General features: G+C 43.9%; 1 protein-coding gene across 5 annotated transcripts in view; it reads left to right on the forward strand.

Annotated features, from left to right (window-relative positions):
* The window catches only part of LOC311437166 (uncharacterized protein), a 29684-nt gene that overhangs the window by 966 nt on the left and 6740 nt on the right, over nucleotides 1-21978 (forward strand). Inside the window, exons 3-5 of one of the 5 annotated variants that reach the window (XM_084520084.1) lie at nucleotides 7025-7115; nucleotides 7231-7294; nucleotides 21344-21595. In XM_084520084.1, the coding sequence (XP_084376210.1) occupies nucleotides 21439-21595 (157 nt within the window). In that variant the 5' untranslated portion in view covers nucleotides 7025-7115; nucleotides 7231-7294; nucleotides 21344-21438. Of the gene's footprint in view, nucleotides 1-363; nucleotides 594-7024; nucleotides 7116-7230; nucleotides 7295-8167; nucleotides 8370-21343; nucleotides 21596-21978 lie in introns of those variants that run through there. The other 4 variants (XM_084520083.1, XM_084520082.1, XM_084520086.1 and 1 more) reach the window with 4 other exon arrangements.

Raw genomic sequence — 21978 nt, forward strand, 5'->3', positions numbered from 1 at the left:
CTCTAAGATGCATGTTGATGTCTCTCTCTCTCTCAAAAGTGCATGCATTTCTGTATTAATCTTACTTACCTATCATAATCATCCACTACTGTATGTGTTAATGCAGTCCATTACATGACAACGGGTAATTTAGAAGGGATCTGTCCAGTTTTATTATCTTTCTTGTCTATAACAGGTTAATGTGCTTGCTGTGCATGTTTGCTGCTTGGTTCTAGTTTAAATACTTTATATGCTTGTATATGCATGTGTCCTTTTTTGTACTTTCTTGGGGAAAAGTTTGGATTATGTGCCTCTGAACATGTAGCTGCAGACATCTTTATTTTTTTGTTTTAGCTGTAAATTCCTTGTTGGGTTTATAAAACCATCTGCCAGAAAACAGGTCTTGCATCTGGCTATCTGCTATTGAAATTCTAATTGGAACCTCTGGGCAACCTGCAGCCTCAGCCTCCTAAATTGAGTCTCCTGGTGCAGACTTTTCAGAGGCAACGGAAGTAATTTGCAAGCAAAATTTCAAGCTTCAGTGATGAAAAATGCCTGTGCTGAAGGCCTGATAATGTACTTAAAGGCTCTGGCTGCATACCCTGGATTACAGGGTAGGTGCCTGTTTAAATGTAGTAGCTGACTTTTCAGGGTATGTGACTGACTAAATTTTCAAGGGACAATGTTGCAGGGATGTTAAGGAACGGAGATGTTTGTTTTAAGCAGCGTGTGCTGGAAATATCCAAAACTTTGCCTGAAAAAACTGTGCAGAATTGATTTGAGTCGAGTTTCTTGTCTTGCTTTGTTTCTTTTTAAAGGCTTGGTTAAAACTTTTCTCCGTGAGGCTTTTAGTGTATGCTTCCACTGACAGCTGCCTGTTCTTTAACGCGTAGCATTAACCTACCATGTGTTCTGGGTAGTGCTATCTATGCTTGAACCACAGTTTCATAAATTGAAAGCACCATAAAGCAGGTCCAGCCAGAGTTTATGCCAGCATGCTGAAGTGAAAAATGATGAGGAAGCAGGAGGAATGAACTTGTTACTCAGCTATGCACTCACAAACCAGAGGAGCATGTGCGTTGTCGTTGCTGCTTCTTCCTGGTTGATGTGTGTGCTCTAGGCTTGGAGTGGTGCTGCGCTGTTCAGAGCAGTTGCATCAGTGGGTGGGTGTCTTGCACGTGTTTCTTTCCCGGTCCTGATATCCATATGGAGATCTTTGACATTGCCTGCGTGGGTGTGGGGAACAGCCACGCTCACATCCTTCTGCTCTGACCTGTTTCTGGCTTGGAGGCCTGCTCTTGGAGCTGGACCCCACACATAAGCATGTTCAGGCACTGCTCATGTCTGTTTTAATTTATCCTTCCCCTTTAATTGGTACTTTACATTTGATACACGCTCCTAATAGCAAGAACAATTATGCAATAGGAAAGCTGAAGGAAAAAGCAGACAATTCACCAGTGCTTGCGTGCAGATCCTCAGCTGCAGTGAATTGTTACAGCTGCCTTGCAGAGCAGTGGCAATCCACACCAGCTGACTGTTTGTCCTTTGAAGTGCTTAAATCAAGATCAGATGCCTTTCTGAAAGATGTTCGTGCTATTAACACGTAGCTGGTGCAAGGTTCATTTATGTGGTAGGTGAGATAACTCCCCTCGGCAGGGGAGTTACTGGATGAAATTCCATGGCTTATGCTGCACAGGAAGCAGAACTGGGGGATCTTTGTGGCTTTTTTTATTATATTTTTTTTCCCTCCTACCCTTCAGATCTGTGACTCTCTAAACCACAAAAATGGAGTCAAAGGGAGGTAATTCTGTTGGAGCAATCTGACTCAATACTGTGTGGGTAGTGTGTGGGGGCAAACGTTGATGTTCATGTCTTTTAGCCAGCCTGCCCAGGCTGCCAGGACTGAGCAGCCAGCGTGCTTTGTCTTCTGGTGCTGAGATGGGACACTGACTCACCAGCTGAAGGACTGGGAGAGCATTGTACTTCTGCTGGATGCCTTCTGATGCTGTGTGCTCTTAGCTTAGTGAAGTTGCTTCCCTTCCTGGCTTTCAGCCTGTCCTCAAGGTGTAACCCTTTGTCATACCTGTACTGTCAATGTAATCCAGTACATTTGGATCTTGAATTACTCCCAAAGAGCTGTTGACCTTGTTGAATGGGAAGCCAAGAAGTCCTCTGAAATAAACTGCTGTATTCCTTGAGCCCATTCTGGCCTGCATGTAGTCTGCAAGCATTCATTCCTTCTCTGTGAATTCCACTCAGAAATTCATGGAGCTTGCGAATCTGGCGAGTTTGACAGCTGGGGTGTAAGGATGTTGCTGGAGCTGCAGGGACAGTAGTGATGCTGAAAATGAATGCAGGCAGAAGCTGAAGTGTGCTTTGGAAATGTCATTCACAGTTCCCCTAGCTCTTGCTGCTGGCAATCCAAGAAGGCTGTCGCAGAGGTAAGGCCCCAGGGTGCCTGCAGTAGGTTGTCCTTTCCCAGACTGGGAGCTGTATCCTTGTAGTGTGGTGCAGGATCCCCCTCTTGCAGGGATGTGAGGGTTTTAGGGTGACTTGTTCTTTGATTTGTGAAGTTATGACCTCAGGTCTTGGCTGTGTCATCGGCATGCCTTTCACTTGCCAGAACATGCCTTCCCAGTGAAATGCTGCGACTTCAGGTTTCTGAATCTCTGCTCCCAGCCCCTTCGGTGCTGTTGTTTGGTGGCACAGTGGGTTGGGTTAGAACAAAATATCTGCCTTCAGAACACTCCTCTCTTCTTTTCCTTCTTTCCATTACTGCATGTTCCTGTGAACAGATAATCCAGGCTCTACCAACACGAGCAAGCGACAAGAACTGTGGAAGTAAGTGGGTTTTACAGCTCGGTGAAACCACCCGCTTGCCTTGTTGGTGCGGAGAGAGGGGTGAACGCTTAGCTGCCTGTGCTGTCTGCATTCCTTGTTGCTTCAGGTCTGTAGGCTTATTTGTGGAAACCCTGCATGTAGCTGATGGCTCTGCCTTGTGGTTACCCTGATTATCACTGAAGTGAGGTTTCCTGCAGTCTGTTTTGAATGTCAGTCAGCGTAGGTGCCAATGCTTCTGGCAGTCTTCCACTACCTTTGTTTTTTCTCTTCTGGAGGCTTTGCCTCCAGGATCAGATTTTGAATTCCAGCACTGAGGAGTGGGGGTGTCACTGTGGTGACACCGAGCTGCTGTGTGTCATCAGATGGGACGAGGCTGGAACAGGCTCCTGCAGCGCAGCTCTGGCTGCATCTGCAGACACTGCCTTGCTGTGGTGGGACAGCTCATCTCACTTCACATAATGTGCTGTCCCTGCGACAAAGGACAGCCCAAGCCCAGATTTTCCATCATGTCCTTTCCTCCAAGTTCAAGTGATAACTTGCCAACTGTTTGGAAAGCACATCGGGGCACTTGTTAATTTTTCTTGTAGGAAAAGGTGGTATGAAGGAACGAACTGAGGGATGAGCACCAGCAGTGTGGCTTCTCAGCTTGGTCCTTGTGCTGATGAGCTGAGCAAATCAAGTCACTTCATCTTTGCAGCAAAATCCTTCCTTCGTTCCCTAGCTGTCCAGATAGGCCTGCGTCTGCTTTAACTTACTTAGGATCGGGGCTATCTCTTTGTGCATGCAGGCAAACTTGGGCTGTAGGCCTTGCTGAGTCCTTTAGGTAGATTGCTGTGTAGTACAAAGCACAACCACAAACGTTTACCTTGCTGGGTAGGTGGGAGAGGCATCCTTGAACCAGTGGAGAGAAGGAAATGGAGGAAAAGATCATTGGGATTGCCCTCCCGAAGCACCAGCAGAATTGGTGCTCAGCCTGGACAACTGCTTTATGCAGTAGTTCAGCAAAACACTTGAGCATGCACTTCAGACAGAGGAGGTGCAAAGGTTTTAAGTTTGCCTTTTAAAAAAAAAATGTAGGGAGAAAAACAATTTGGTGAAATGAATGAATATTCTCTTTGAATTTTGCGTGTATATTTCTGCTGGGTTTGTTTATTGAGCATAAGGAGAATTTGCACCACTTTAACTAAATCTGTGTTTAAATCCACTTAAGTTAAACTCCCAATACAACTTGTATGTGGAGACCAGGCTGAAATCTCATTAATTTTAATAGGATTAAGCATGTTCTTTTGGTGGGTCTTCTTCTCTATCTTTCTTTGTCTGGCTTCTCTGTATTAAAAAGCAGGATAAACCTCTCTGCTCATCTATCTCTTTGTGCAAATGCTTTGACAGTCTCAGGGATATGGCTCTGGCTGCATACAGTAATTCTTCATGCATTTTTTTTTCTCTTGAGCTTTCAGCTGTAGTCCTTCTGTATCCAGGCTTTTTTTAGCTTTTGCTTCCCCTAAAGGCCCCAAAACTTCTGACAGCAAGTCATAGTTAAGTGTTAGCCTGGTAGGTTTCTACCCTCAAAATGATTTTTTTTTTCACGCCATCTGGACGGATCTGAAACTGGTGTGGAACAAGTCCATTAGGAGAGGGAGAATTGGTTGAAGTTAGCAGAAACTGTGTCCAGATAAGCTAGGACAAAACTTGTACCGATTTGTGAACTGGGAATATGCTGAAGAACAGGCAATAAAGGCCCTAATGCTATGAATGCAAACAGGTTGAAGGGAAATATAGGGGATCTATTTAAAATCAAGTAAGCCATTAATTGGAAAGGAGACTGTGTAATGCATTTGTGTTACCTGTTTATTCTTCCTTTCCTCATTTCTCAGTGTACGTTTTCTTCTGAATCTAACTCTTGACTATTTTTTACGTGTGTAAGTATGTAAAGAATATTATAAGAAAACTTCCTTTCCCTCTCTTCAGAAAAGATGAACCCTGCAGCAGGTTTTTCTGCTCATTCCTGCAATGCCCTTAATGATACTTTGTATGTATACGCTCTCATAAGAAAAGTAGACCCAGGCACTAAGCTGGGTGTGAAGAGACGGGATTGATTTTCATTTCCAGCTCTGACTGCTTCCAGCTATAGGATCTACAGGAGACTGTTCAGTCTTCTCATGACTCCTGTTTCTCCCAGTGAGATAAGGGAGGCTTGGTCAGTCTTACCTCCACTGTGTTCTTTTGAACCGATGCCCTGTTGCATTACGGACTGATAAGTGTTACAAAGGTTAAGCTGCTGTATGTGTGTCAGCAAAGCTGTGTGCAAACTGTTGACATCATCAGCTTATCCTTTTGCCGTAAGAGTTAAACACCTTCACCCTCTGACAGAAGTTACACTGGCAGGAGTGTTTGCACTTCAGTTCCTATATCTAATCAAAAAGGAGAGCGTGTTGGAAAATGTCATGGAATAAACTTTCTTTTTTCCCCCAAACAATGAAAAGGAGACTTACTGAGCAAGTTAAGGATGGGAGTGTCTGATGGTCGAGAAGCATCCAGTGATAAGGTCAAATTCCCAGTGTCAGAGCAAAGAGCATCCCCATTTACTTCCTAAATCTCTACAAACTGTCTTGTGGATGCTAGTCTAATTGTTAATAAACAGAAAGTGTTGCTGTAAACTTTGTAATGCTTGTCTCAGCTGTGCTGATCAGGGTTTTTCCTTCTGAGACTAATTTTCTCTAAGGTTATGTCTGTCCTCTTGTTTCTAAAACTGTCCCAGCTGATCTACAAAAATGATGTTGTCACTAGGATTTCACAGTAATTGATGTGAATCTTCATGTGTGTTTCTGTCACTCTTGGACCTGAAGAGGCTTTAATAAAGGAACTCTTTTTACCCCATAAATAGTGAGCAGGCCAAGAGCCCTTGGAGCATTTCTGTGTGGCAGCTGGTTGCGTGACAGGATCTCCCCTTGCATAGGGATGCCTCTCAGGTTAAGCTTGCTGCATCCCTTACTCCTTGCTAGATTCCTTACCACAACAGATCCTTGGTTAGTGATTAATAGCTTGCTAAACTTTGCAGGCTTCGGTAAGATTATATCTTTGTTTGTGCACATCTAATCCTTAAACATAAACCATTGAACAAGCCTGGGGCTAGGAGTGGATACAGTCACACGGAGGCTCCTTACCTCTTAATCAAGTGCATTTTGCAGTCTTGAATCTTAAGTCGCTGTCTTATTTACAATTAAGCTTTGTTAGGTTGCAACACATTGATAAATACATAACTGCTTCTCTCATATGAGTGAGGTGTATAATTTCATCCACAACACCATCTTCAGAAGGAATATCTGAATGAAAGAATCTTAGAATAAAATCAAAAACGCCTGGTGGGGGGTGGCATTGTTTTTCCTCTGCCTTGCAGCTGCAGGTTTCAATACTGTTAGCAAGCTGTTCTTTCTGTGTTGTGTGTTCTACGCTTGGTCTCTGACCTCTCTGAAACTGGAAACAGATGTAATGCAAACTGTGGAGTGGGCAAGTAAGTGGTCCTCTGGGAGCTGACTGAGAACTACAAATCCTTGTGCTAAATGAGCTCTTAGCTTATTGCATGTCTTGGGGCAAATCCATTTATTTGCAGAGCAGTATTGAAATCAGCAGAGGTTCCTTCTGGATTTGAAGTATGTGCTCCAAAATTGTGATTCATGAGGTATATCCCACAGTGCACTCAAGCATTCACATTTACAGTTGCTGCTGCTCAACATACAGTGAATGCCATCCAGTGAACATATTTCATATGTCCAATGGCAATGATTCATCTTTGTAAAGGATATCTGGATGAAGGAGAGAATTTGTGAAACAAAATTCATGCGCATATTTATTTTAGTAATTTATTAGACATGTAAGAGATGGTGATGCAGGAGACCACAGGTGGTTTTAATGTGCCTGTGTGTGTACGTTACCTCTGTTGCCACCCTGATAGCAAGGTCGAGGTGAAGAAACTGAGTGAAAAAAGATGTTAGGACTGAGTATAAACAGTTTGCTTTCTATCTTGGCAAACTAATGTACAAATCCTGTTGTTAGACACAAATAAAAGATACTAGGATGAATGCTGTCAGGAAACTTAACTATTTCTACCACTGTATTTCTGCCCCTATAAATGGCTTTTGTTACTGTAGCTTGGAAAGAGTTTGTAATGTCAGCTTAAAGCTAACAGTTCTATTTCTTTATACAGTTCCAGTAAAACACTGCATGCCCTTGACCTGTTGTTAGTACATCTGCTTTGCTCCTGCTGAAGACATCAATGGCTGAAGTCCTGTGTACAGGTGAGCGCTTGCAAAAAGGTCCCGTGTTCACTTCTGATCTTTGCCCTGCAGAGGTGCAGTGCAGAGCGAGGGCTCTGTTGTTAATGACTGGGTTAACTTTTTCTTTTGTCTTCAGGAAAGTTATTGCCTGAGGGAAATGGAGGAAATGTGCAGCAGCTCTAAGAATCAACGACTAGATGGTGGGCATGCAGTTGAAGTGGTTACAGTTTCTTTGATGTTATAGGCATTAGTATATGGAAAGAGTTTCCTATCTTTGCCTTTCAGTGCTAGAGGATTTGGTAAGCAAGATTTGAAACCTAATTCTTTCTGAGATGGCTGTCATAAGAACAAAAAATAAGGTGTGAACATCTAATCCTCATTCTGTAGGGTTCTCTTTCTGCTACGTTATCTGCTTGGGCAGATTTACCTGACAATACAGTTCCAGGCAATTGAAATGTAAGTGTACGCCTGTAAAGTGGCTTGGATGCTGCAGAAACTGAGTGAGAAAGAAACTTGATTTTTTTTTTTTTTTTTTTTTTTTTGGTGGAGAAGCTCATGGAGACAATCACTTCTTCCTAGGGCAGAGTAAACCTTTAAATTCTCCACATTTGTGAAGATCCTTGCACTGAAGGCTAAAAGTACTGGTTACTTGACTATTCATTCCATACCAGCTCTCAGGAATACGAGTTGTTATAATAGCTTTGTTAAATCCTTCTGTGGATGCTTGCATACTTAACTCTAGATACAGCTGGCAGAGCTGATGGTGTTTCTCTGCCCTGCTGGAGCTCGCATGTGTCTCTGCTGTCATTGCTCTGAATTAGGACCCTGAATGTGGGGTGGAGCCTCCTCTGATGGAGAACCCCTGTTCTTGTGGCGCTTTATGAAGTCTTCGTGGTTACTGACATTAGGATAATTAATGTACTTCCTGCAAATGATAAGGGGTCTGATATAACATTGTTATTTACCTCCTAAACGAGCAGAATAAATATCACCTGAATTGCTTCTTAATTCCTGCTCTGTAGGTGAATCAATTTCTTGAAGGCAAATTTAATTCCCTCAGGGTGTAGTTAAGTAGCATTTTGGTGTGCTGCTTCGCCTTTACAGAAAGGGAACTGTGGTTTGAGAAGAAGCGAGTCTGTGTCTGACCCAGATGGTTTGCAATAACTTCACGTGGCACTTGAGTGGTATTTGCCTGAGCAGGGTCTGGCACAGGGGGTGGTGGACAGGAGGAAGAGATGAGAGTTTCACAGGATTGCTTTGTCATCAAGCTTTGAGGTAAGTTTTCAGGTTAGTTCATGCTTTGGCTAAATGCACCACTTATGCAAGTATTTTGTTGATGGTGGCTAAGGGTCATTGCTCTCTTTAGGTGCAGGCTAGCCATGCTATGTAACAGGACGTGCAACCTGGTCACAGCTTCTGGTTTCAAAGAGGTTTTCTCAGTGTCACGGTTTGATTGTTGTCCCATCCTTTCTGCATTGAAAGAAAATTAACCTTTTTTATACCTTGACAGGTTTTCATAGGGTTTGATCCTTGTTGAAATCTGATGTTAAGATTTGCTCTGTTGGTTCATTTCACGTAAGCCTAAAGACAGGATTCTGTGTGAAAGGCCAAAGTACATCTTTTAAAGAAGTTTTGTCAGAACTCAGTGTAGCTTGTTGTAGTACAGTTTGAGTGAGTTCTGCATGCTGGGCACAGGGCTGACTTCTGTTTGTTCAAACGTTAACTTTGGAATGACAGAAGAGAGCTGGAAGAGCTGAGGGCTGTTGCCCAACAGGCAGTGGAAGTGTCCCCTCTGTTTCTTCTTTGTTTATGCTTGGAAGTTGTGAGATTCATGCTGCTGAAGCCTGATGCCCTCCAGTTGCTGACAAAGGTGAGAAGTAGGTATTGGTTATTACCTTCCTTCATAGGGCTTTGGCCCAACAATACGTCAAGGCTCAAGGAACCAACCTTCTCTGCCTCTTTGCCTTCTAGTGGTGAGGTTTGGCATCAGGAACAAGCTGGGAGTTTTGCTTCCAGCTTCTTAGTAAGACAGCTGCAGCCTTCCACAAAGGACCATTTTCCCTCGAATACTGAGAAGAGATTGAGGGTTCTGCAATGAACTGACCCACAGCAGAGAGGGAACCTGAAAAGAAGGCTGCTGGCCCTCTGACCCATGTGTTTGCTTAAAAGATGCCTCCAGAGTTTTCTGTGATCTCCTCTGTAATCTTCAAGGGTTTTGGATGATTTAAGAAGCAAATACGGTTCATAGGTGTAGACAGTTATCTTTGTCTTGGCATATATAATATCTTAAAAGAATAATGATAGGTTTTTGAAGCAATTCTTACCAGATTGGGAAGAAAGCCTAAAGTAACTTGCTTGTGAGAGTAAGTGAAAGTATCCCTCCCACCCGGCAGTTGTAAAGTTCTGACAATTGGGAAGAGTTTATCTTTTCATGGCTGTAGCTGTTCTTTCTGCCAGGGCATATGTTATCACTCTGAGGTTCCTGTCCTTCTGTATGGATGACTTTGTTGTTTATGGGGCAGATCTTGGTTTACCACAAATCACATTGTACTGAATCAAGGAAATCTGAGCTGGTGTCAGCTCATTTGTGTACTTGGCTGTCAACCTGCCCGGTTTACTGGTGTGATTCAGGGCTGCTTCATGCGTAGCTAAACAGCCTTTAACAGGAGCAAGAGCTGCCAAGAGGGCAAGGGTGGGTTTGTGGGTGGAGGCCCCAGCAGCCAGCTGATAGACTGTCCCGTGTGGTGGACTTGTCTGATATATAGTTCTGAGGATCCTAAACTTGCTTTGAGGGAGGAGGCTGAAAAAATGTTGTTCCCTGGTGTTAGCTGCCTGTGTCCCCACTCATCAGCATTTACAGCCTCTTCTCATTCCAGGTTTGCGAAGACTCTTACAACAAACTGGATTTGGAACAAAAGGTGGCGTTTGGTCAGCAGGAAGTACATGTTAATTCAAGTGTGAATTGCTTAATTCTTGACATGCCTTTCGTTTTGTGTTTGATTTCATTAAATCACAGCCTGTTCCACCTGTTGATTCCTGACCTTTGGGGGAATTATGGATGGGATCAGACTGGTTTGTATTGGATTAGGCTGGAGCTGAATTCTTCAAAAAACACTGTTCAGCGTATTGAAGAGAGTGATAAGAGTTACTACTTGTAGTGTGGGTTTCACAGACTTGCTCTTATCCTCATTTTTGTTGTCCATGCTTGGACAGCCTCCCCCAGGGCAGTCTCTTGACTCAGATAATTAGTGTATGCTGACCTCAATTTTGGACTGTGGTGGGCTATTCTTGTTATTCTTTTGGCATTTCTAGTCCAGTGTTCCCTTCATTACAGGATAAGAATATTTTTGGCATAAAATCAATAGCGAAGAGTTTCTAATGGGTTCAGTCTGTGCTGCTGCTCGTAGGACACAACTGGAGAAGTAAGCCTAACTGCTTGCTTTTGTTTTGAGCCAAGGTGTTCCAAGTTGAGAGAGGACTTCTAGCTTTGTTTTTCAGAGCAGAAATCTCTCTAATAAGTGAAAGGCAAAGTACTACTCAAAGGGATGTTATTCTAATAGGCATGCAATAGTGTTGAAAATCTGGTTGAAATCTGTGTTCAGGTATGTATCATATCTCAGCCTGCTGGGTCTGTCTGTGTTTGGAAGTGAAGAGAGAAAGTAACAGCCAGTGGCAGTCTTCAGGAGTCCATAGGATAAGGATAGAAACGTGTAACACATTGAAATACTTAGAGCTACACAAAAGTCTGTGTGGGTTCCTTTAGGAGAAAGATCCCATCAGTTTGAGACATATCTTTTCCAGCTGTGTTTTGCATTTGCAATTTTCCTGCTGTAGAATGTAAATTGATAAAAAGCATCTATGTTGATGAAATCCATTTGAACTGTGTTTGTCTTGGTGATTCTTTTTATGAAGATCAGACCCGCTTCTCCGGTTCTACGAAGGAGGAGGGGGGAAAAAAAGGAACTGGACATTCTCTAAAGCTGCAGAGTTCTACCCTATTGAGGCAAAATTTCAAAATAATGGTAGTATCTTATTTGATCAAATAAGGTAGGTGGGAGGATAAAGCAGACCTGGTACTCAGGTCACTCTGTGAAATGGTTTTGGGGTCCTTGTTAGCAGCATCATAGGTGGATCTTGTATATCAAGCTCAGAAGGGTTCAGAAAAACTTGCTGCTGCCTGTGCGGTTCCTTTTCTTTGAATGAAATACACTTTATACAAAGGTGCTTGTACTAAGAAAGCTTTAAGGAGGTCAAGCCAAGGTTATTTTACTTAATTAATCGGTGTCAGTAATCAAAACTTAAATAAGTTCCTCTGAAACTGCAAGGAGGGAATGTGGAATGAGGTGAGTGAGCACATCAGTTGCCACGTAGGAGATGAGTGACCCAAGAGCAGAGAACCTGCAGAGAGGGTCAGAGCAGCTGGGGGTGCCTTGCTCCCAGCCCATGTAGCCAGCTCGGTGGTGCTGAGTTGGGCTGGTACTTCGACAAATGCTGCCTGGACAGCCACAGAAGTCAGTGAGTAAGGAGAGGGAAGGATGTATGTATCACCTGTATGTTCAGATGACTGTTGGGTTGAAGTTTAGGTTGGTGTATGGCTTACAGAAGACTTTTGTTGGCTAGGAACCTCCCACAGGGAAGGCCAGCAAGGATTAGGAGAGCTGATATTGAATTTGATTCTCCTGTTGTTTAGAAAAATAGATGTGGCTAATCTTCTGCACCCACCATGCCTGGTGATTTCCACATCTTTTAAGCCGTCAAAATCAGAAAGCAGTGAGGCCTGTGGCCAGCAACCTTTATTTGTTATTACTGTGAATGTCTTCCTGGCTTGGAGATTTTGGGACAAATCCTCTGATTTGTGTCAACGTATATACAGTGAAAAGCTCCCCTGTGTCAGACTGGTTTGTGATAATCTGGAATGTGTGATAACGTGTTCTTGCTGCATCTTACCTGGCAGCCCTTTCACATAAAGCTACCTTTGTCTTTTAACTAGAGTTTTTTAGTTTAAAAAGATGACTCCTACATTATAGAGGTTTTTGAGTTGTTTTGCTTTTGAAAATAACTTACAGTGGAGGCAGGGTTTTGAATTAAATCTTTTGATTTAACTCTCCATATTTTAGGATTTGTGTGAAGATCAGAGAAAAGAGATCCAAAAATGCTTTCCTTAAACCCAGTTCCTCTAGAGTTGAGCAAAAGTTCCCCTTCAGTCATTGTACTGGGACCATGCTCTGACCATTGCCATGCTGTCTGAACTTCTCTTTCTGAACTCTCCATGGTGTTGCCTTGTTCCTTTGTAATGTCAGGTGCCATCACTTCTGAGCATGGTCCTGCTCAAAACCATGCGCAGACTTAAATTCCTGAGCAAATCTGCAGACCCGTGTGTTCTAGGTAGAGGTGTTCTGTTTCTAAATGCCTAAAATTAGCATTACAGCCACCTGAACCTACAGAAGAGCATAATTTCTCAAAAATATCTGAAGTGAAAGATGACATTTGAAGCTATTAGCTTCAGTGAAATTTAACCTGACCCGTATTGCTAGCAAATTGCTGACTTGTAAAAATTCTGCTGGGCCAGGAGGTGGGCGAGTGACCAGACATTTAACACATTTGTGGTTTTATTTGTTTGAGAAGTAACAGCTGGTTAATTGTGCCTTCAGGCTGAAATCCCTTCTTAAGTCTGTTAACTCCGGACTTGGGAGTTTCCAATTTAATAGCAGCTCAGAGCAGTTCTGAGTGTGCGTGCTGTGTTTTAACGTGGGAGTGCTGCTTCTGGCTTCCAATGTCATCTATCAGGAAGCACGAAGCACTTGTACTGCAAAGTAAATGCTTCTCTAGGTACTCTAGAGCCCAAAAACATGAGCTTACCTCCTACCCATGTAGAAGGGTATTTGATCTGTATTAGCTTGGTGGCTGCGGAGTTCTGGGGTGATTTCTTTTTGGGTGGTGTTGAAAGCTGTTTAATTTGAAACACGTGGTAGCAGATGCCCTGTGTACAATCTCCTGTCCCAATGAGACAGCAGTCTTTGCTATCTTTTTTTGGGGGGTACAGATTATGCTAGGGAAGGTTGCAGTTTTGCCATAGCAAACATTTTTATTCTTTGAAAGAATTTGTGTTGACAGATTTATTGTCCAGACCCAGCTTTATGCAGTTAGCATTTGGCAGTTCATTTTTCTTTATATTAAAATGGGATTGTTTCAGATATTCTGAAAGGAGCCTTATTTTCACAAATGAAACAGCTGTCCAGTCACTTTTCACAGGAAAAGTCCTGCAGAGTAGTAGTTCTCACCAAGTGAAATGCAGAACTTGGCAGTGAACGTGGGCGAAGAAGGATGGTGGGTGGTGGTAGGTGGGGAAATTCCTGGTTCTTAGGCTTTAACGTTTGTTTTGTCAGAGGTAACCTGTGATGGGCATAAAGCCTCAACAGTGCCAGTGTGGGCTTTTCTCATGAGTTAGGTAAGAACTGGGTGAGCTGCCCTGTGCTCAGAGGAAGAAGTGGGGAGTGCAGGTGAGGAACTGAGGCAGAGAAAGACAGAGGCAGTCAGTGATGTAGGAGATGAATCAAGCTGATAACACTCAAAACATAACTAACTAAAAAAGAACAACCACAAAAACCACTAGGGCTCTATCTGCCCAAGATTGTGAGTCAGTAGCACTGCCTTGCTTCCACGGGAAGCTGGAAGTGGGGAAGGAACCTGAGCTCTGGTTTAGTCAGCTGTCAGACATGGGCTGTAACCACAAAAACTTCCTTCCCATCTGCGTTATTTGTGGGGAAAGGAGTGTGGGAAGAGTCACTGAAAGTCTTGAACCTTTAGAATATAGCCCTTTATCTGTCTATATGAGGCCTGACATTCAGACCCAGTGATTAATCTGCCTGTTGCATGGAAATGTCTCTCCATTCCTTGTGGAGCATGGTAGCTGCTGACCTTGCACAGCTGCTTCTCCCTGTTGCTGCTCCCAGGGAGCTCTGTAGAGCACAGCCCGTGGTGTACAGCATCGTTTGTCAGCATGGAGCCTGAAGGGCTTTATACTTGGGAAACTTTCACGTGTTAGCCAAGCCCCAGTTTAATCACGGAGCTTCTCAGCAAATCTTGGAGTTCCACCCCTCTTAGAGAGTCTTTAAAATGTTTGTTTTAATTATGTAGGACATTTTGGAAGTCTTATTAAACATTTGGCCATTTACAAGCAGAAGAATAGATTTTCTTGCAGGGAATAATAAGTAGCAGCTGGACAAATACTGTAGCAGCTGTAAACTTCTTTTAAAGATCACCATTTCCACGCCAGTCTTCAGAGGTTGCAGCAGCTCAAGCAGCCTTGTCAGAGGCTGTCTGCTCAGTGGCTGTGGATTATCCCTTGCTTTCTAGCTTAACATCCATCTAAGTTGGTCAGACATGAATTTGGAGGGGTGGTGGTGACTCTGAACAAGGATGCTCTGTTCTTTCGAGTTTATAGTTGGCAACTGTTGGCATCTTTGGGCTCATTCCCTGGAGCTTGTGAATGTTACTGCAAACGCTGCAGTTGCCTTTGCTGTGGGCTGTGTGCCGTGTGGGTTGGTGGGAGATTCAGCCACAGATGGGGACTAAAATAAGATGAGACTGAATGAGGGGGCTCACATTTAGGGGCAGGGAAGATGTATAATCTTGTGACTGCTTAATTAAAATGTTTTCACTTAGTGGTTTGTCCTTAGGAGTCTGTATGGTGCAGTCTTTGTGGACTCACGCAAAAAAAAGTATGTATCCTACAAAGCCATTTTAATGGACATGTATAGGGAGAAACATCAGAAAAGTAGCAGCAGACCTTACTGATATCTAACACTGTCCTACCAGCTGCAGTAAGGAGTGCCTGCTAATGTGGAAGGATGTGCCAGCTCTTCTGTAATACGTAGCCAGCTGTGTGCTGTTATGCTCTGAGGAAGCTGTGTAACAGGAGAAGGAATATAAATGACATTCTTCCGGGCTTGAGCTGGCAATGTTTGCTCTTTGCATCGTATTTCAGAGGACGTGTAACTTGTGTCCTGGTGTTGCAGAATCAACATAAAGCATCAAGAACGTGCTCCTCTTTGTGGGAAGGTCTGGTTCCCTGTGATGTGCAGGGAGATGTTTACCTACCAACCTTTTCTCAGAAGTTACTTCTTGGAAAAAAAAGATTCAATTTCAGGTAAGCCTTGTAGAAAAAGAGCCGTTCTTACACATCTCTCCTCCACCAGCAGGAGCCTTGAATGTGCTTCTGGGCTCATGTCAATGCCAGGTGTTGATCAGATTCAGCTTGTTGGTCCCAAGCCTAGCCTGGCCTATGTATTCATGACTGATTTTTGTGCACAATTTTCTTCAAAACTCCCTCAGAGTGTAGAATCTTGCCTGTCCCACCTCAGTCACCCTCCCAGCGGAGCGTTTTGTTAATACTGGAGAAACGATGGGGGCATGGAGAGTCTGTCCTGGAGCAGCGAGCAGACCTTTGACCACTGCAGCCTTTTCCAAGGAAGTGGGGAGCTTCACAAGCTTTGTGAAGTACAGTTACAGGAACTGTGCCCGGAGCAGGGATCCCCTTCCCAGTCATCAGTGATGCGTTTGCAGCCCTGTAATTCATAACACTGCTTTACAGCCTCTGCTCAGCTCTGTCTGTGTTTATGGCACGTGACATTTTGTAGAAACACCTTTGTAATCTGTTGTTAACTTTCCTTGGAGACCAAAGGAACTTGATGACTTTCAAGCTGCTGTTGAGAGCATGATGTGACTTCATCTGGCCGTGCTCTGCTGACCACAGGTGGTGACTCAACAGGAGATGCAGGGGAGAACATCTTAACAGAGGCTTTGAACCCACAGTTCAAGCTATATTTACTTGCTCTGGGGCAGGTTCTTTGCATAATGTAGTTAAATCATTTTCAAATGATCTGAAGGGCCGGCTATTTTTTCTCTAGCACAGTAACAAAGCGTTGTTGTTCCTGCACATTCTCAACCTGCTTTGGGGCTGTTATAATTCATGTGTGACAGACACTGTTACAGATACAAATCATGACCAAAGTGAAGTTTTGTTGCTGGGATAAGTAGCTTCCTGCCATTATTCTCATTTCTTTTTCTTGCCTTACTGATGCAAATGCGATTCAGAAATGCGATCAGCCTCTTTTACTCTGGTGCTGCCCCTTCTGTCTCCAAACCTGTACGTGTGTGCCATTTCAGAGAGAAACTTGGAAAGCCAAATGCTCCTAAGATTGCAGCACAGATTCTTTTGCCGCCTGTGTTCTGGCCTCAATTCACAAAACGAGATGTGCTTGTCTTTCCTTAGCAAAGCCTGGTTTAATTCTATTTTCCAAAGAGTGAAATATAGCACTCGTTTTGAGAGCTGATGGCACATGAAATATTTAGCAGCAATTGCAAGCTGAAACCAGGCCCTATGTCTTTTCAATTTAATGGGAGACATAGCACCATTATTTATGTTGTGTATTCTGCCCTTGTCTTCCCTGCTTTGTTGCGACCCTGAGGACCCCACAATCCTGTGCTGTGTCCTCATGTTATTTCCCTGAAGGACAAGGAGTCTTGTTCAGTTGCTTTCGGCTCTGGCCCAGCCGGAGGGAGTGTGAACTTCATGGGAGTCTTTCTGGCAGTGAAAAGAGACTACAGTACCTGCAGTTCAGCGTGCTGGGTGTTGTGGCCTTTCTCTGGATTCCTCTGTAGCAAGTGCGTACCGTGCGCTGCCTGCTCTGTGCCTTCCTACCCAGCAGGATGCTAAATCTCAAGGTTTCCTTTCCACCTTCTCTCAGAAACAGGCGGAGATGCTCCGAGGGAATGGAAAATGACTTCTTTGCAGCTCTCTGACCTCATTTCATGTTGTTATGGGTTTTGGAGCAGTCTGCTGACTCTTTGACAGCTCGAGGGAGCACATATTGCCCTAAATGACTTGCTTTCTTTGCGTACTTCACACCTCTGATTTCTAACAGCCCCTCTCCCTTGTTCCATGTTTTTCTCTAGCTCTGCCTCTTTGCTTTGGTCATGCCGGGCTCCACCTGTGTCCAGTCACTGCATGCACCTTGCAGCTGCTTAACCAGGAGCATCTGAGGCTGGGATGGCATGGAGACGAAGGGTTTATATTCCAAAGGCTTTGCTCTGCACTTTCAACATCACCCCCAATCAAGTAGATGTTGTTTGAAACAATACTTTTTTTTTTTTTTTCCGGATTCCTTGGCTTCAACTACAGGGAAATCAGCAAGAAGGGAGGAACACTTTGGAAACCCAGCAGGCAGCGCCTTCTGGTTGTGTGTGTACATTGCAAAGTCATCAGTCATTCAGTTGTTGACTCAAAGTTATTCTGGTTTTCCAGCGTGCTTGTTCCCCACTGAGTTACAGCCACAGATGGTAAAAGTAAACTTTGCACTTCTCAGAGTGTAGTCTTTTCCCAGATTTTATTCACTCACTGGCTTTTGTGGTTTGGTTTGACTTTTAATTTCCTTGGAAATGCTTTACATATGGAAAAGGTAGTGCTCAGTGTGAATTTTGCTCTGATTTCTCAAAATTGCTTCCAATAGGAATGGTAGTGTTCATCTCTTCATGTTGTCTCTGACTATACCAGAGAAAGGTTTCATCTGAGGAGCAGCATGACCTGGAGGGGAAGCTTTAGCTAGTACTTCTCTGGGATGTAGCTGTGTGGGGTGAATGCTTCGTGGAGTTTAGAGCATAAATGGAGCCATGTGGGACTGGTTAGAAGTGTGAGAGGAAGGGGGAAGTAAGGCCTATTGTTTGTAATTATAAAAGGCAGTGGTTATGTTGGGAAAAATGATCTGTAAGTAATTGTGATTCCTGCTATGGATGTATGAGATTGCCTCTTTTACCTTCGCACAAAAACACCCCCAACAACGCACTGGCTGGAGGTTCTGATATTTGATACAGCATTCCAAGTGTCATCTGGACTGTTGAACCCCTTACTTGAGCGAGCACAGGGTGTGCTTTTGCCAAGCACTGGGTGCAGCACTTAAGGGGATGGCTGTGTAGCCTGAGGTCAGGCACAGTGTGTCTTTGAAAGCCTCCATGATGGTGTCTCCTTGTTCTCTGTATGTTTTGAGAGCCCCAAACATGGTCCAAATTCAGTTCTTCTGCAGTTGGGACCCTCTGTGGTAGGTCACCCTTGTGAATTGAACGCTCTGCACCACTCATAAAGTGCTCCTGAGAGCTTTGGGCTGTTGCTTCTTGGCTTTGGGTCTTGAAGAGCAGGGAGTGTTCAGCTTAATGCTCATGTTACTGTAACGAGCATCACTTGGCCCTGAGGAGACTGTGCTTGCTGAGAGGGAAGGGGGAACTGCACTGAAGGCAGGCATTTCTCACGGCTGAGCTCAGTCTGTCCTCTGTTACTGGTGCTGGCCTAATCCAGAAAGGCTCCCAGGTGCTTTGGAAGGGGTGAGAGGCACTCACTGGGATTTTGGTGGAGCTGTTGTAGTTACATGGGACTGAAGTCAGCTGGGGCTGGCTGGCAGGGGCTTCTGGCCTGGCAATGTGGTTGGGGGCACAAGGCACTTCTGTGTGGGGGACAGTTATCTGTGCTGACACAACAGCTTCTAGGCCTCGTGTGATTAATGCACGATTGTACAAGTAAGTGTATGAGTGCCTGGGTCAAGGCTGGGAGTCATGCAGTGGTAACTGTGAAACACTGCTATATCTGCATTTTGGAACTGTAATGGGAGACTTATTCTTTTGGGATTGCTTACTGTGATTACAAAAATAATGCTAAGTGATATATCTATAATAGAGAGCTCTCTGTATTTGTATTCATTGCTGTTCCAATTTTTTGTGTAAAAAAAGGTAAATGCATACATTTATTGCACAGCCAGTTCATTCCTGTTGACACTTCAGGCTATAAAATATAACTTCTTGTAAGTGTTGTTACCTTGAGAAGTTTACTGCAGACTTAAACAGGGCTCTCTTTAAAATGTAAAACTTATATGTTAAGATCTATATTTTTTTTCCTGTGGGCCAGGTACTGCTTGCTAAATCCCTGCCTGGGAACTTAAAAAACCCTGCAGTTGTTTCTGTGTAGCATTGACAAATAGTGCTCTGAGTATCTTGATAAAGTACCCACAGTGTCTGCGAGGGAACCCCAGATTGCCTGCTTTTAAGTTGAAGGATTCAGAATTTAAAGCAGCCTTTTTCTGGCTGTCAGCTGTAGAGATCTGTTTGCTCTAGGAAAACGCCTCTTGCAGGCAGAGTATTTTACATCTTCCCCTTTTCCTTACTGTCAGCTGGAGCTTTCTATGGTTAAACTATGTGGAAGTGCCTTGCAATTCAGAGCAGCAGGGTAAGTATTGAAGTTACTTTGATGGAGTAACACGAATTGTTTCCCCTTTCATATTCCCAGACTCAGACTTCTGAAAACGTGGAACTGCTTTCCCAAACTGCAGACGTCAGCATGCTGTGTTGCAGGGCGCTGCAGTTGTGCATTGCCCAGGGCTTCTCTCCTGTGTTGATTCTGTTTCAAATCCTTCTAGCTCACCCTTGGAAAAGCCAGAGAGCCCTCGGCCAAGCTGGGGCTGGCTGTAAAGCCAGTGCATTCCCTGGCAGGCAGGACTAGATGGGGCTGGTGAGCTGCCTTTCCCCACCAGACTTCTCAGAAATATTTCCATCTGCCAGCTGGGACAACCCAGGCCTGAACTTCTGTCTGGAGTGAGAAACCCACCCACACAAAGCAGCCGTGCTGCTGTGCCTTGAGTTTTGAGTCTAAATGTCTGCTAGCATGTTCAGGTCTTCAGAAAGTAGAGTAAGGAGAAAACCTGGTAACAGAAGTTCCATTGCAAAAAGTTTCATTGGGGTATCAAGATGTCACAATCTGGGTGTAAGAGTAAATATTATCTTAGAGGCATTTTTTCCCCAATGAAGATTAACTCATTCTTGAATTCACAAGTGTAGCTGGGAGTAGGGTTCAGAGCTCAAGGCAAACCTTGCAGGAGTGGTTAAGTCAGGACTGTAGCCTGCTCCCGATGACCACTGGATATTTTTCACTATGCTATTTATACCGGTCACACGTGCTGCTCAGTCCCTGAGCTGTGAACTGTGAGTGTCTTCAAATGCAGCAGTTCTGTAGACCTCTGAGATGTCAGGCATAGTTAAATCTCACCACTCTTTGAAGGCCATGATGTTTCTCTTCGTAACTGCAGGATGAGAGCTAAAGCGTGCTTCAGCACTGAGGGAAGTGCTGAAAAACTACTTAGGGAAGAGGCCAATGTTTGGTCTGGTTCAGGCTGGATTGTTTGGAAGTACCTTTTCATACAAAATTTAAAGAAAATCTTGGAAACAATAGGGTAAATCTAGATAGAAGCTGGTGATCTGCTCTGACGTCAACAGGAGCTCCTCCAGTTCCTCCAGTGCCAGGGTGAGAACTCATCCATGGAGACAGAAGTCTCTTGTGTTCATTGGGAGCGAAGAAAATGCTTTGCCTATTTATTGTTTTATGTGTGGAAATGAAAGCTTACTGTGGGTGTGGGTCTTCCTCACTAACAGCTGATATCTGTGTAGCACCTTGGAAGATGTGAATTATTGGCTCTTGCTTGTTTTGAATTGTTTTGAATCAATGTTTTTGATAATCAGCAGGAATGAACCAAACCTGATTCTTGGTTTGGACTGGCTTGGTGTAAAGGCAGGGTGTCCTGGGCATAGTGCAGGACTGCCTATATTATCATTATTATCTTTGTTATTATATAGATGCCTATAGTATCAGTGTTCTCAAGCTGGTCAAAATGCTTCTGCTGAGCCTGGGAACAACATGAAGGGTTCCAGGATGAGCCAAAAGGCATTGTGCCTGTGTTGCTGTGGGCTTTGAGTTCAGCTTTGTGCACACTGACTGTCTGACAGCAGTCAGATAAACTTCTCCAGCTGAAGTCAGAGCAAGAGGCAACAGCTCTTCCTGTTCTTGATGCTGTTCTTGACTGCGAATGATAAATCTCACATTTTTCTTTAAAACGTCTTTGCCTTGCAACGTTAGGGAAAATAAAGGAATAAAGTAAGTATAACCCACCGCTTGCAGCTTTTGTGTTGAGTTGTTTTCTGGTGGTATCTGAGAAAAGGAGAGCAAAGTACTGTTTCCAAAGAAAGACACTGTGAATTTGGGAATAGGCTTTTTTCTTTCTGCCTCTGCTTCATTATCAGTATGTTAATCCTGGTAGTGATACCTGCCTGCCTTATGCACATCTTATTGTAATCCTTTCTGATAGGAGTGTATTTAGTAAAACACTTCAAGTGTAGCCTTTTGATATAAATCAATCATTTTCTTTTCTTTGTAGGTATGTTGCAGTGGATCTGAAGGTGGTACAAGAAAGCATTCTACTGTGCTACAGGCTTCTCAACAGAGAAGCCTCCTCGCAAGGCAACCCTGAAGATGTGGACTGCCATTGTATTCTTCCTGCTGATTTCCTTCTGTATATGTGAGAACAGATTTCCTGTCCTGAAAGGAAGAGGAGTCCATATAGTGCAGATAAACAGGCTGACAACTGAAAGGCAATGCAGGCAGGCTTGTAAAGGCTCAGCTGCTTCAGGTGAGGTTCTCATCCTTCAGCAGGAATTCCAGCTGGCTTTTCTCTTTATTAAAGGTCTCTTCTGCTCCCCTGACAACTATCTATCTTAGCTCCAGTTGTTTACAGGCATTTACAGATATGGCTTCTGTGTGCAGTCCTGCGGTGCTAAATAATTTCTGACAGCTTTGGTTAAATTGAATCCAGAGCAACCATTTCCCAGGGCCTTTCTAGCTTCCGTAAGAAACAGCATTCATGTGCTCTTGGTGTGCGCTGGTAGCGTGCAAATGGTGTTAGGTCACTTGACTTGAAGGATGATTATTCTATGCTGCCAGATGTTTGCAAGTGAACGGTGCTATAGCAGGCAGCTGCACTGGAGTGAGTAGTCTTGTGTTTTATCCACCTTT

This window comes from Aythya ferina, assembly GCF_964211825.1.
Source record: "Aythya ferina genome assembly, chromosome: 5".
NCBI classification, from domain to species: Eukaryota; Metazoa; Chordata; class Aves; order Anseriformes; family Anatidae; genus Aythya; species Aythya ferina.